The 15,274-nt window shown below is 35.0% G+C and overlaps 1 protein-coding gene across 1 annotated transcript in view; it reads left to right on the top strand.

The window, feature by feature from the left end:
• MICU3 (mitochondrial calcium uptake family member 3) overlaps window positions 1–15,274 on the top strand; it is an 83,094-nt gene that overhangs the window by 54,391 nt on the left and 13,429 nt on the right. Inside the window, exons 9-11 of the mRNA XM_040966018.1 lie at window positions 4,163–4,258; window positions 10,784–10,884; window positions 12,017–12,188. Of these exons, the coding sequence (XP_040821952.1) occupies window positions 4,163–4,258; window positions 10,784–10,884; window positions 12,017–12,188 (369 nt within the window). The remainder of the gene's footprint in view (window positions 1–4,162; window positions 4,259–10,783; window positions 10,885–12,016; window positions 12,189–15,274) is intronic.

Genomic DNA, 15,274 nt, shown 5'->3' with positions numbered 1-15,274 from the left:
TACAATCATTAATAATCTTCATCTGCCCATCAGTTCTTTCCAAAAGAACTGGTTCTACTTTTGCAACACAAATCATCATATTCTTTCCTCCAGCAACTCTAGTAGTCCTTGGGTATGCAGCAAAGGTACTTCATGCACACTTCCCATTTCACTGACTCAGAATACAGTAGATATTTATTCAGCATACAGTTTAACAAAATTATATTTTACTCTTCAGCAGATACATTCTTAAGAGGATTTCTTTTGTTCTTATAGCATTGTGTTTTTAACTGGATATGTGGCACGAGAGAGTGTAGTGATTTTGGTCTCTGGGAACACTGCCTCATATAACTTGGGACCAGATGTGTTAGTGACACAGTTGCTTGTACACCAGCAGTGCCAGAGGCAAATAAATGTCTGTAAGATGACTTTGTACCAGATTTTCCAGTTATTCTCAGTGAGAAGGATGATACTCGCTACCAGCCTTTCATTAATACCTTATTGAATCTTTTTAATCTCTTGTTTTCCTTATTTGTTAGGGATATTTTTTTCTACAGTGTACTTTGTGAATTGTGCTTTTTTTTTTTAATTGGTGTTGACAATTTCTATTTCTTTAACTGGAGAATAAAGTTCACATTATTGTGCTTGCTAATTGATTTGCATTCATTTTATGGTAGTCATTTTATTCTTCATGTTTGACTGTCCCCTGCTTCCCTTCTTTTGAAGTTAAGTCATTTATTTATCCTTTTTATTTTTCTCTGAGTTGGAAGATACATACTACATTAAAGTCTTTGTTTTGCTAATCTTGAGATTTTTAATAAGTATACTTACTACATAGAATCTACACTTGGATGGCATTGAATCTTCTCTACAACTCTAAAATGGTAAAATACTTTAATGTCTTTCAATCCTCTTCTGGCATGGGTATTTGAAATTGTTGTACCGTATTCGCATTAATTTTTCTAGTCCCACATATTTGACCTTGTTCGTTTGTTTTTGTTTTTTGGTGTTTTGTTTCTTTTCCTTTTTTCTTTTTCTTTTTTTTTTGTTTTTTTTTTGAGAAGCAGATAGAGAAAAGTTTCCATCTGCTGGTTCGTTCTTTGCTTGCTTGCAGCTCCGTTCGCATCTCCTTTTTGAGTAGCAGAAACAGTTTCTTCAGCTGTCTTAATCGCTGGTCTAAGTGCCTACTCTCAACTTTTGTAACATGTACAGCAGATGCTTGTTTAAATTTACTTTCACATTTATTAGTTATTATTTATTCACTAATTCACTGTTTAAAGTTACCCCTTACTGAATCTCACAATCTTATACCCATAAAATACACCCTAAGATGAGAATATTTGGTTTATCAGTAATCAAATGTGGGCATTATTTGGTACAGCTAGTGATATGCCTATCAAAGTGCCTGGATTTGAGTTCTCACTGCTTCTGACCCCAGGATTTCTGCCAAGGCACTCCTGAAGAGGCAGAATATGATGGCCCAATATGGCTAGGTCCCTGCCTCTCTGGAAGAGCTGCGCTGAGTTCCAGCTCCTGACTTCAGCATACCCCAGCCCTGGCCACTGCAGCCATTTGGGAAATAAACCAGCCAATGGAATGTTGTCTTTCTCTTTTTCTTTCAAATAAACAAATAATTCTTAGTTAATAAATAATTTTTAAAAATCCAACCTGATTTGTTTGGCCACTTTCAAGTTAAGTATATTTTTATAGTGTTAAATTTTCTACCACTTATACATATTCTGAAAATTTACTCAATTTCATTATCTAAGTTTTTATTTAAAAAGTAAATACTGAATCTAGACCAATATGTAATGATCAATGATTATGCAAGGCTTATTCCTGATCTACTAGGCAGCAATAGTTTCTTTAAGGGTGTTTCCCTGTCTTTAAAGCTTTATAATTTAAAAGATAATGTAATATAAAACATAAATTGATGCATCCAGTTAGTAGTAGTTCAATCATATATTATTTGATTTCTAGAGAGAAATGTTAAGTGGAAAAGCTTTCCGTAGGAGGACACTTTTTAAGCTGTTATATTCTAAATAAGATACTTGCTCATTTTTAAGGAACTTATAAGTTCATTTGATTCTCAGTGTCACAGCAAATGCATGGTAATTACTACAACATTTCCCATCAGTTCTTATGTTAACATGGCAATGCAAAAAGGAAATTCCATGTATTTCATAGATACAATTCTAAAATTTTAATTTGAAAATTGTCTTATCTTCATAAACATATATTTTAGAAAATTACTGTATATGGAAAAAGAAAAAATGAAAAATGTTCTGTCAGATATTCAGTATACCTATTTAAGTATGTTGGCTTCTTTTCTGTGTTCAGAAAATATACGGTTTGTTAAGCTATCTCCTGATATGTTATAAATATTTGTATAATACCGTGTGTATTCACATGTGTGTATATGTGATGGTGACCACTGTTTGGAAGTAGGAAATGCATATGGCTTTGTAGGGGGAAAAAAAACCTATTTCTCTCCTACTAAAAATGCAGAGTAAGCCTTATTTTCTAGTTACTTTATCATGAACTTACTTTCTAGAAGTTTCTATTTTAAAATGCATCTGTTTTAAAATGTGTGAATAATGCATGACAGTAAGCATTTAATTTAACTTGTACTTACTGAAAGTATTCTGTAATATAATAGGAAACAAACTGTGGTGGCACAATATTTAGCTCTTTTTTTAACCTCTGTAGTATATAATTGCTTAGTTAGTGCTTATTTAGTAACTGAAGAGAATGAGTAAATTTTATCATGTTGCTACATTTATACTTTTGGTAACATGTTGTCAAGGGGGTAAATAATAAATAATAATAAATAATGTTTTATTATTAGCATGATTTTGAGCATTATTAAAAATATGGTCAGCAGGCAAAGTTTTCTCCTTAAACAAGAAAGAACTAAAGCCTAGAAGATTTTGTACATACTTCCCAAATGCATGATAAATTTATTAAAAGGCACCAGACTTTAAAAAAATGAAAGATAAAAAAGAAAAGTTCTTATTTTCAGGATGTCACATTTTAAGTACATGATTCTGCATTTGTCTTATAGTAACTAAAATATTCCAAGTCGCAGTCTGTGAAATATTCCCTGGTTAATCCCAACAAATACTGTATAATTTTAATGATTTTGTTTATAGACATCAAAATTAGGTTTGCAGTTTAACATTTCTATAGAAAAATCAGACTATAATTAATCTTATCTCCTTTAGGATAAACAATATTGAGAAAAAAGCTAATGTTCATTTTTAAATTTTTTTAATCAGAAAGTCAGAATGACAGAGAGAAAGGGAGACAAAGAGAAGGATCTTCCTCTGTTGGTTCGTTCCCCAAGTGGCTACAGTGCTTGGAGCTGAAAGCTGAGCCAATCCTGAAACCAGGAGCCAGGAGCTTCTTCCAGGACTCGCACGCAGGTGCAGGGTCTCAAGACTTTGGGCCATCCTCCACTGCTTTCCCAGGCCACAAATAGGGAACTGGATGGGAAATGGAGCAGCCAGGACACAAACTAGCACCCCTATGGGATCCTGGCGCATGCAAAGACTAGCCACTAGGCTACCACACAGGGCCCAAAAGCTAGTATTCTATCCTTGCATTAAAACTTAGAAAGTACCTATTGTCCACTCTCAACAGTACCACCTACCAAATCCCTGAGCACCTCTCAGTGGTTTAATTTAAATAGGCATATTTATTTTTTAAGATTTGGGTAGGTTTGAACTTAGTTTCTCTAAAGTATTTTGCTTTTTTTTTTATTGATTACTAACAAGATAGATGATCTCAACAGTAATTTATTTTTGAATTAAGTATGATTTAACAGGTTAGCAAAAAATTACCTAACTCCTCAACAAATGATATTACTTAAGAAAAGATGAGAATGAAATATGTAACTCAAACTTTTTTGAGAGTTATGTGCAATTCAATCAAAGAGTGCAGGAAGGGCTTGGAGAATTTGATTCTTTTTGACAAAGCTCCATTGTACTTAGAAATAGTGGCTTATACCATTACCTACACCTTTGAAAATACCATGGTAATGTAATAATGTTGAGTGCAGTAGAAGAGAGGTAAGCTCATGTATTTTCATTTTGAGACTGATTATAAGAGAGTCAGATGAATAAATCATCATCCTTTTTCACTGTTCTTTATAATTCAGTTGTGCTTCTTAAAACTTCTACAGGTACTTAAAACAGATGCTGAGGAACTCGTCTCGAGAAGCTACTGGGATACACTGAGACGGAACACAAGCCAAGCGCTCTTTTCCGACCTCGCAGAGGTATAACCACACCCCAGCAGGGTGCTTGCTCTAGTTGCCGTTTGTAAATCTAGTCTTCATTTCACTGTAAGGTCACAAAGATGAAGCCAAAATAAAATTCATGATTTCCATTTTCTTAGTGTGCTGTGTAGTTGGTTATGTCAGCTACACTGAAAAGGGCTGCAAGGTCATCTCTAATAGTCTAGGTTAAATGAATTTGCTTGTTATATAAAATGTAACTTTCCAGCTTAATTAAAAGAAAGTGGCATTGCCTTTTATCTAAGGATCACTTTCTTGAAATTTGGAAACAGTAATATAGTCTCATTATGTCTTTTAATTTTATGGCTTCCAATGTTAAGTGAAATACTGAAGTGTTTCAGTTAGTAAGAGAGCTGACTCTTCAGTGATTTTTCGATTTAAGCAATTAAATTTCCTAATGTTTAAGTGATTTACTAAGACCAGGAGTAGGCAATGGGGACAGGGAAGAGGGGAAGCTTGTAGACACGGTCAGTCAATCAAGGAAGGAAAACTTTGTGTGACACTTTTTGTGGGTAGTGAAAATATAAAGCAGACTGACCTTATTTTCAGTTTCATTTTTGTTTTTAAATTTGACACAGATCAGCACGTTATTGCTGCACTTTTGGTCACTGTTCCTATCACACAGATGTTTTTAAGTCACTGTCAGCAGAGCTTTAGATTTTTTTTACAAGTATATCTTTTAGGTGTATACCATTTTATATAACATATTTTTTAATCTGGCACAGTAGTGTAGCAAGCTAATCTTCTACCTGCGGTGCTGACATCCTATATAGGCACTGGTTAGTGTCTAAGCTACTCCAGTTCTGAACCAGCTATCTGCTTATAGCCTTGGAAAGCAGCAGAGGAAGGCCCAGGTTCTTGGGCCCCTGCATGCATGTGGTAGACCAGGAAGAAGTTCCTGGCTCCCAGCTTCAAATAAGCGCCGCCTTGGCCATTGTACCCATTTGGGAAGTAAGCCAGCAAAAGGAAGACCTTTCGGTCTGTCCTTCTCTCTGCAAAATCTGTCATTCAAATAAAAATGAATCTTTTTAACAAGATGAAAAGTGGTATAAAAATTAATTCAAGGAGGCTACCATTCTTTTCAGAAAGACTGAAATAAACTTTTCAAGACATATTTAAGAGGTTTGGCTTTATCTATTTCTCTAGAGAGGGTTTCTCGTTTTTCTGAACTTCAATTTTGACTTTTAAAAAATGTTTCTAAGTTTAGAGAAGTGAAGCACGGTTGGTTGTGACCTTGGTTCCATCACTACTTCCTGGTGCAGTGTTAATTGCCATCCCTAGACTTGGGAACATGCAGGGAAAAATTAGTTTTGTCACTCGTGAGCAATATTAAGGTCCCCAGTGAATGAAAATATGTTTCCCTATGTTTATAGCATTTCATTTACAGATATTTTAGTACTTCGTTTTGTAGTTAGGTATGTAGCACATAGAAGACAGTGCTTGAAAATAAGAATACTGGACTGGCATTGTGGCATAGCAAGTGTTCTGCCAGCAAGCACTCTGATAGGTAGCAGCTGAAAAGTAGCTGGGTTCACGCCACCTACATGGGAGACCTGCCTCTGTAGTACCAGGTTTGGAGAGTGAAAGTAAAGCACTTTCTTACCCTCCCCCAATTCTCTAGATAAGTATAATGCATACATAATAATTTAAAAAACTAATAAGGGCAACTGGGCACTCTACCCTTAAGAAATTGTGAAAACCAAATGTGCCATAGCTTCTAGGCTTCTGTCATCTTAGCATTGTCTGCCCATCTTCCAAACTCCAGCATATTTTTAATCTTGTGTACCTACTACAAGAACAGGTCTTTAGCACAGCAGTTCAGATGTCAATCCAGATGTGGTATTCCATACCTTAGTGCCCGGTTCAAATCCTGGATAATCTGCCTCTGAATCCAGCTTCCTGCTAACATGCTCACTGGGAGGCAACAGGTGATGGCCCAAGTGCTTACATAGCTGCTGCATGTTTGGGAGACCCGAATTGTGTTCCAGACTCCTGGGTTCAGCCTAGTGCAGTCTCAGCTCTTATAGGCATTTGGGGAATGAATTGGCTAATGGAATCTATTCTACCCCTCCCTTCCCATTCCCAATAAAGTGAAAATAAACTCTGTTACTAATTATCGTAGATAAAATCTGCTAATTGTATTATAAAGTTAAGTTAAATCTGAAAATAAGGTCTTCTATACTCTGAAGATGATATGATAGTATGTTTGGTCTGATAGCAGGTGTCCTGGAGTTGGCTTCTACAGCTTTTCAGAGCTAATGTGCATGTCTCTTCCCACCTCAACATTCTATGATGCAAATGCCTTTGGTAGACATACAGTATTACAGAATTGCAGTGTTGGCTGTCATTAGCCACACCATGATCATAAACTGCTAAATTAAGGAGTTTACTCAAATATCATGAAATCAGTATGATATAGAAAAAAATGAGAGGAAAAATAAACAAAATTTTATTGTGTTCCAAAGTAAAATAATTATTTAGAAATTATTTGATATCACCTTCCCATATTTAAAAGAATAACAACTGATAACTATAGTTAAGTTGCAGCTGATTTTAATTCCTTATAGATGACTATGGATGCAGGAGTAATATAGAATTATTTATATTATTAGTATTTTAGTATTCAGATTGGCTCAGAAGGAATTATTTGCATTTCCTTCTGATATATTTAATATATAAGTATTGAGATAAAGTAGTTTTCTTTAATGATTGCAGATATTTGGATATTTGTCTTTCATGTTTATTCCAGAACTATTTCTAACCATAGATTTTTAAAATCATAGTAAAGCCATGTATTCTAAATTATTGTAAAACCATAAAATAAAGACTTGAACATTCCAGAGTTAATTCTATTTTCTTTTTTTTTTTTTTAGAGGTTTACTTATTTTTAGTTGAAAAGGCATATTTACAGACAAGGAGAAAAAAAGAAAGATCTTCCATCCCATGGGGAGTGAATCATGGCCACAATGACCAGAGCTGAGCCTCCTCTGGAGCCAGAAGCCAGGAACCCTGAGCTTCCTGCAGGTCTCCCAAAGGAGTGTAGGGTCCCAAGGCTTTGGGCCGCCCTCTCTTGCTTTCTGAGGCCATACATAGGAAGCTGAGTTGGAAGTGAAGCAGCCAGGACATGAGCCAGCATCCATATGCGATGCCAACACTTGCAGGTGCACAATCAGCAAGGTGACCGATCACTTTGGCCCCCTAACTACTTTCCAGCCAAAATCATGTATGTGCATGTGATTTCAATATTGTTCTGTACCAAAATAAACTTATTTTCTAATTCCATTTCCCATGATTTTAAAGTATCATTTTATAATAAGTTAATATAATGATGTCATGATCACATCGCACAGCTTGAAGAATATGAACATTATTTTGAGTTCTACAGGCAAATTTTAAATTTATTTCTTATTTTAACCTTTACTTCTTTGTAATAAATTTAAGTGGTAGTTATTCAAAATCTTTGTTAACAAATCAAACATTTGAAGACTTCTTCATATAGAGATTCAGTGTATTAGTACATTGTAACCGTATTTTGAAAGAAGATCTTAAAGCTCTTTAGTAGCTTGAGAGGTTTGTATTTGGTGCAAATTTATTTACTTCATTTTATGAAATAGTTTGAAATAATTCTTAATCCAAATTAGATAATAGCCTTTCCTGTAAAAGGCCTAGGGGGTGGGGGTGCAAAGGGAGTCTGCTTTGTCCTGAAAACACTTGAGTTCATTTTATTTCAACAGTAAACACAGGAATCAATAGGATAAAGTCTTTGTTTTTGTCTCAATCCTTGTATGACCTAAGTTATATAACAGTCACGTTCCCATGGACGTTGGTGGGATTTTTCAGTGACTGCTCACTTCTGCTGCACTGATAGAGGCTCAAAGTTTGCTTATTTTCATTTTCTAACTTTTTTCTCTAATTTCGAACTGTTACTTATACCTCTTTGCATCCGGGTTATCTAGAGAAGTGAGAAGTGCAACCTAAACCTAATAAGATTTTACTGGTGAAACAGTGTAAATGAGGATCTGCTCTGTTTAGCAGGCATGGGAAGAGCTGGCTGAATGAGGTCATTACTTAAAACCCGTATAAATGAAGTCCTCTCACTTTAGTGTACTGTCAGCTGAAGGGAAGGACATTAAGACATTGCAGGAACACAATTCAACTTTGGCGGTTGTCTAAGATCACTAGCTTTTTATTTTTCTTTTATCGCCCATTTTAGAGCTATAGATCAGATCTATAAAATGTTATTTTAAGATCAACAAAAAACAATGTACCATTTAAAAATCTTTTCTTGTCCCTTATCACACTTCTACATTATTAACCCTTTTTTTGGTCTCTGCTGGTCCTTTTAAAAATTCCTGAAATATGTTACTTGGCAAAAATATACAATTACCGAACAATAAGTAGGTAATTTGCATAATCTGATGGAAAGATAACCCTTCCATGCATACTTCCCTATCCCCTCCTCGCCTGCTCACCACCCAGGAACATTAGCCTTCTTTCCAGAACATCTAACGTAATGCCTAAAGGCAACTACTCTTTTTTTTTAATAGCATAGAATTTTATTTTATTTTATTTTATTTATTCATATATCTAAGGTAAAGGGAATATTGAGGGAGAAGCCCCACCCAGTCTCCCACCCACTCCAGGTCCCCGATGTGAGGCATGCTCTGAGATCCTTGCTCAAGTGGTTTTGATAGTTCACCAGTTATGAATCGCTATCATTCTTGCCACTCCAAGCATGATGAGGTTGTTGAAGAATCCACTGATTGACATAGTGCATCATAGAGTCTCCATCTGCCCAGTATTTCGCTGCCAACATAGCTGAGGTGGTGGGTTGACCTGTTCTGTCTTCCGTCTTTTCTTGGTTAGGGTTCTGAGTCCGCCATTTCAACTGGGGAGATCCCCAAAAGAAACTTTGAGGTGTTCCCAGATCAGATTCTTGTATGTATTAGCAAGTATAGGGCCCGCCACTTATGAATTAACAAAAATGATTGAAATGGATATCACTCTTGAATATCTGGAGATTAAAACTTCTAGTCGGGACTTCAGTCTCCCACTATCTACACAGTAACCACTAAATTCACCCAAGGTAAAAAAAGATTCTAATGCAAAACTGTCTTCTCACCAAGAACCTTCTGGCCTATAACCTATTCGTTTCCTGTCTTTACCAGTCAGTGGGCAGGTATAGGGACCTGTGATGCTTATAGAACATTTTAGCCAGTTCAGTTTCATAAGCTATTTTAAGAATTCTTTCCTATAAATTTTTAACATATAGCATACTCAATGTACTCGTTTACTAACTCCTTTTGTCATACACCAGAAACCTCTTTCACATCTTAGAAGATACTATAAAGTAGCACTTGTTTGTTCCTTCTATACATTATATACATAACAAAGTAAAACAAATTTCATGGGCGGGTGGACAGTGGTCAACCTGTTAACAGAAAAGCTTGGTGGAGTCTTTCTTCAGTGTAGAAATATATTTTAGTATAGAAATAAAAAGCCAGGAATAGGCTACAGACAGAAAAGTGTTGTTTGCCAAGTAACCAGGGAAGAGGAAAGCACCTCTAGGGAGAAGACCAGGAAGTGGGGTGCCTCTTGAAAGAGGAGGAGACATGAAAGGTTCTTGGAATTTTAACTATTCCCTCACTCCTCCTTGTGTGGGCAGGAACCCGAGTGGAAGACCCAACCAGTTAGGAGATGGCTGGGAGATGGCTGGGCATTTCTTGTGGCCAAATTTTAGTGGGCTTTGGCCTCAAGCCCGTTAAACATTAAAAAGACTATCATCAAGTATTTTTTTTTAAATACTTGTTGGAATTTAGTTTATTGAGTTAGGAAAAATCTTTAGGGATTAATTTCTTAGTGATTCAAAAATTAGATAAGACTTTTCTTTGGAAAAAAAAGCTGCTTGTATAAGTTCCGTGATAATATTGTCAGAATTATTATGATAATTTTTTCAAAATGTAACATCATTTGTTTGAAATATCATAATTATGATTTATTACAGGAAAATACCATGGTTCAAAAAAATTCTTTTGGCGAGCCTAAGGCTTTTTTCTTGTCACTCCCCTATATCTAAGACATCTGAAGAATTAGCCACGGTTGAGCATCTAAAAAATGGATTTCATGTTGATTAAGAAAACCTAAATTGAATACCTACATAAAAGTAGAACTTAGAGGTTTACCAAAAAAATCAACTATTTTACATACTATATAGAATATAATCTGCATAACTTGAAGTTGAAAATTTCTTAAAATATAATGCTACCTTTAGAATTTTTTATAATTTTTATGTTCATACTTTGAGCTTCATTTTAATAATTACATTATTAATATAGTCTGTGTTCCATTGTAATTTTGATGTGTTTGTATGCTTGATATCAGTATGCTGGTAAAATTCTCTGGCTATATATATATATATTTTTTAAATTTTGTTTTCTCTGGCTATATTAGGTATCCATATTCCATTTCTATTTTCAGCTAATTTTTAAATTGTGGTTTTCTTTTAAGCGTGCTGATGACATCACAAGTTTAGTAGCAGACACTACGCTTCTTGTACATTTTTTTGGGAAGAAAGGGAAAGCTGAGCTCAATTTTGAAGATTTTTATAGGTAAGCTTATTGTCAGAAAATTATTAACACATTAGAGTCTTTAGAAATCTGAATATGAACTGTAATATTGCAACAATGTGGAGGAATTCAACATGGGGAGCGGGCAGGGACGGGTTGGGGGAATCCCAGAGCCAATGAAACTTGGTCATAAAATTAAATTTAAAAAAAGTTCATTGTGATGTTTATCACATTAATATACATCAAATGCTTGACTTGGCTATGTAAATGTTGCTTACCACCATTATCATTAAATTGCAATATGTCATGTACTTCTGAAAGTATGTTGAACTCCAAGCAATGAATATGTCCACTCTGCCTCCCTAAAGCTGTCTGGTACATAGTGTCCAATCAGTACAATGCATTTTCTACAATGGCTAAACAGAAAGCTTGCATGTTAAAGAATTCTAAGAGGTGAAGCCAAGTAAGTCAACATGCTCCTTTAAAATTTTTATTTGTATATTAAGAGTGTCAAACATGATGTTAAGATATATGTGGATATTTTCAAAACATAGAAAGTAGAAATGAAAGTTCTGTTTTGGGTGGGAAAAATATTGAAATCTGTATAGTTTTTTTCATTATATTTTCATGAGCTTTTTGAAGACCTCTTATTTACATGGATTTTAAAGATTATTACAACAAAATAAACTTTTCTATAATTTTCATTTTCCAAAAAAAAAGAAATTATTTAGTTCAGAATTGCTCACCAGTTTGCGCTTTCTATCTTACTTGGAGGTAATATGTATGATAAGTATACTCTTCCATTAAAATCAACAGACCAGTGAATATACTGATAACTATACCAATAAATTACAGAGTACTTAAAAAAACCTTGATTAATATCTGCTATACATTTACAGGGAAACATCTTCCCAGTATGTTGATCTCAATAAATATGAAAATAATTAGGAATTTGCACATCTTTGTTATCCTGTACGGTACTGTTGTTCTCCATTTTACAAATGGGGAAACCTAAGCCTGGGAAGCTGATTTGCCTCAGGATCCAAAATCATGAAGTGATGCAGCTCTTACAGAATTTCATGAAGTTTTGTGTCATTGTATAATGAAGTGATTGTCAAATAACCATTTTACGATATTGACTATTTACCTCAGTCTTTATATATTTTTGTGGTAGATTCATGGATAACCTCCAAACAGAAGTTCTAGAGATAGAATTCCTTTCTTACTCAAATGGAATGAATACAATCAGTGAAGAAGATTTTGCTCATATTCTTTTACGATATACAAATGTGGAAAACACATCAATATTTTTGGAAAATGTGCGTTACAGTATACCTGAAGAAAAGGTATTTAAATCTCTATGCTTATTTTGTTATATCTGTTATGTATAAATAATATATATGATTATTCTGTGATAACCATGTTACTCTGTAAATTAAGAAGAAATTTTGGAAATATTTCATTCTTTTTCCTGTGTAGCCTGAGAGTCCTGGATAAATTTTTTTTAATTAATTAAGATTTAGATTGAGATGGATGGTCCCATTTCTCTTAGCTATGCTGAAAACCCTTAAAACTATTAACTGTTTTTTATTCAAAATAGGGATATCATTTTTCCAAGAGGATTCTGCTGAGCTATATACTTTGACTCCTACATAAACATCACCTCATAGAAAAGTCTCTGTTGACATCATTTCTGTCACACTCTATTCACACCTTTAATAAAAGGTCATTTGAAGATTGACACTGATGAGTGAGTGATCTTATCAGCAGTTGAAGTAAGGCTATTTAAAGAGTTTGGAAGGCATGAATGGTTAAGCGCCAGGGACAACTGATTGTCTATTTGTTCAGTAACGAATGTGTTGTCAGCACTTCTGAGCAGTTACATTGTCTAGTGGCATTTGAATGCATCATTGCAACCAAATAGAACTTGTCTTACAAGTACCCCTTCAACCATGGGATGTTTTGGATACATTGGCTTCTGTTTGTGTTTATAGAAAGATTGGGTTAAGCTGGCCAAGAAAAACTCGCAAATAGTTTGACTTTGTTTAAAATCGGTATACCATGACAATGCTAACAATTGTCCAGTCTCCATGGGAAAAGAAAAGAAAAAATGTTTATGATCCATTTGCCCATTAATTTGTATTGTCTGTTAGTCATGAGACTTTAATCTGTTTTCTGTGTTCAATTGAATATTACCAATGCATAAATATTTCACTAAACAGAACTTGTATAATTTTATCAAGCTACTATATTGTTATTTATGGCCTCAGTCTTTTTGTTTATTTTTTTAAATGGAAACTTACTGAAATCTGCAACTCAGAAGGTTAAAAGCCAAGATAGAGAGTTTATAAAAATGGTTGTCCTGTTTTTTTTTTATTGCAGACCTTTTTTTAAATTTTGATAAAACTTCATTTTTTATTTGGTCATAATGTGTTTTCACTTTTTCCTTTAATTAAAAATATGTTAACAGAAAGGAAAATGGTGTTATTGATTGTCCTGTTTTTACAAATGATTTAACATCTAAAAATATTTTTAAATGAGCGGTATTTTTGGTTAAATTCAGCTTCTGAAGGCCCTGTGTAGAGGATGTTAAGTGTTCTAGCTCATTACAGTAGAAACAGAAGCTGTGTTAGCATTGATTGAGTTTTCCCATCTGTATACCCAGCAAGTATTGGCATCCTTCTTTCAGAAAAAAGGAAGCGGGGGTTTTTGTGTGCTTAGACACCTGTCCAAGGATGCAAACCCCAGGGTTTTTGAGCCAATGATGGTTTTACCATATTCCATTTTTCTTTTTCGTTTTCACTTCTCATTCCCATCTCTCCAACAGAGTAACAACCACTACTATTTGAATAGCATTTTTTTAAAGATACTTTCTTCTTCATCTGTTTGTCTAGCAAGCAGTTATATTAAATATCTAAAACTTAACAGATCTTAATCGACTTACTGGCTACACAGCACTAAGACAAGCAAAATGTTCTCAGATAAGTACATCTTGGTAGAGAGACAAAATAAACACATAAATAAAGCAAATAGATGATACACTTTCAGATACTAACATTGGGAAGGGGACCAAAAAGCATGGGTTCTGGAAAAGCTGAGGAAGTAGTCTTTGAACAGAGTTCATGGGGAACGAGCTGTGAAAAGACCAGGATGGATAGCCTTCCTGGCAGAGGGATCCATGAACACCTGAGGCCTGGGTACAGAAAATGCTGTGTTTACTTGGGGAAACGCCAAAAGGGCTTTCTCAAATGAACAGGACAGCAGTAGTAGATGAGAAAGGCAAGATGAGCAGGGACCACCAGTGCAGAGGATTTGAATTTTTTTTTAATTTATTTGACATTTATTTATTTATTAGTGGTGACATTAATCCTGAAGGAAGCCACCAGAGTGATACATTTTAAAGCCCTAGTCAGCAAACTATATTTTGTAAACTTTTTTTTAACAAATAAAGCTTTACTGGATCACAGCTATACTCATTTATTTAATGTACAATCTGTACCTGCTTTTACACCTTAATTGTCAAGTTGAGTAGTTGCAACAAGAAACCATATACCAGCCAAATGAAAGTATTTACTCTTGCCCATTACAAAAACTTGCCAGCCTTGCTTATAGCATAGACATGATGTTGAGTACTTTCAACAAGTTTTTCTTCACTGAATTTTGACCATGTACTATGACACTCAGGGTGGTCTGATTCATGCACCAGATACAATATGACTCATGTTTCAGAATGTCTTCCTCACTGCCACATAACACAACCAATTTCAGTTCACTTGGCTTTGAAAGAAAGAAGCATGTTAAGCTGCTGTTAGAAAAATCCAACTGAGAGATAAGCATAGTTTGGTCTTTGAGAAAATTAGGAAGAAAAGGAGTCAGATCTACAAAATGTCTAAGAGAAGATAGATATTAAGCAGGCGGGTGGATGTTATACATTGGTGTCTGAGACACAGCAAGTGAGAAGTGCACAGCTGAGAACAGTGTGTAGTATACTGACACTGGTAGAGAAACTGTGTGCAAACTCTGAAAGGGCCCTCAGAACTGGAAACGTTGGTTCTTCTCAGGAAAGAGCCCATGAATAACCAAGATTGTGTGATGTGCAGTCGTCTGAGGGTTTTTGAATTTTGAACATGTTAACGCACTGCCATATAAAGTAAGCAATTTTAAAAAAATGTGGGCGTCCATTGTGAGAGAGCAGGTTAAGTCGTTGACTGCAATGCTAGCATCCCGTATGGGTGTGAGTTCAAATCCTGACTGTTGCTTTTCACTTAGGATCCAGTCCCTGTTAATGTGCCTAGAAAGCAGCAGATGATCACCCACGTATTCAAGTCCCTGCACCTGTGTGGGAGGCATAGCCCAAACTCCTGCCTTTGGCCTGGGTCCATGGCTATAGTGGTCATTTCAGAAGTGAACCAATGGATGGAGGATGTTTCTT

This window comes from Ochotona curzoniae, unplaced genomic scaffold, assembly GCF_017591425.1.
Source record: "Ochotona curzoniae isolate NIBS_2020 unplaced genomic scaffold, NIBS_Ocur_1.0 scaffold_4505, whole genome shotgun sequence".
Lineage (NCBI taxonomy): Eukaryota > Metazoa > Chordata > Mammalia > Lagomorpha > Ochotonidae > Ochotona > Ochotona curzoniae.
Note: the sequence above shows the minus strand (reverse complement) of the source record. Positions and strands in the feature narration are given on the sequence as shown.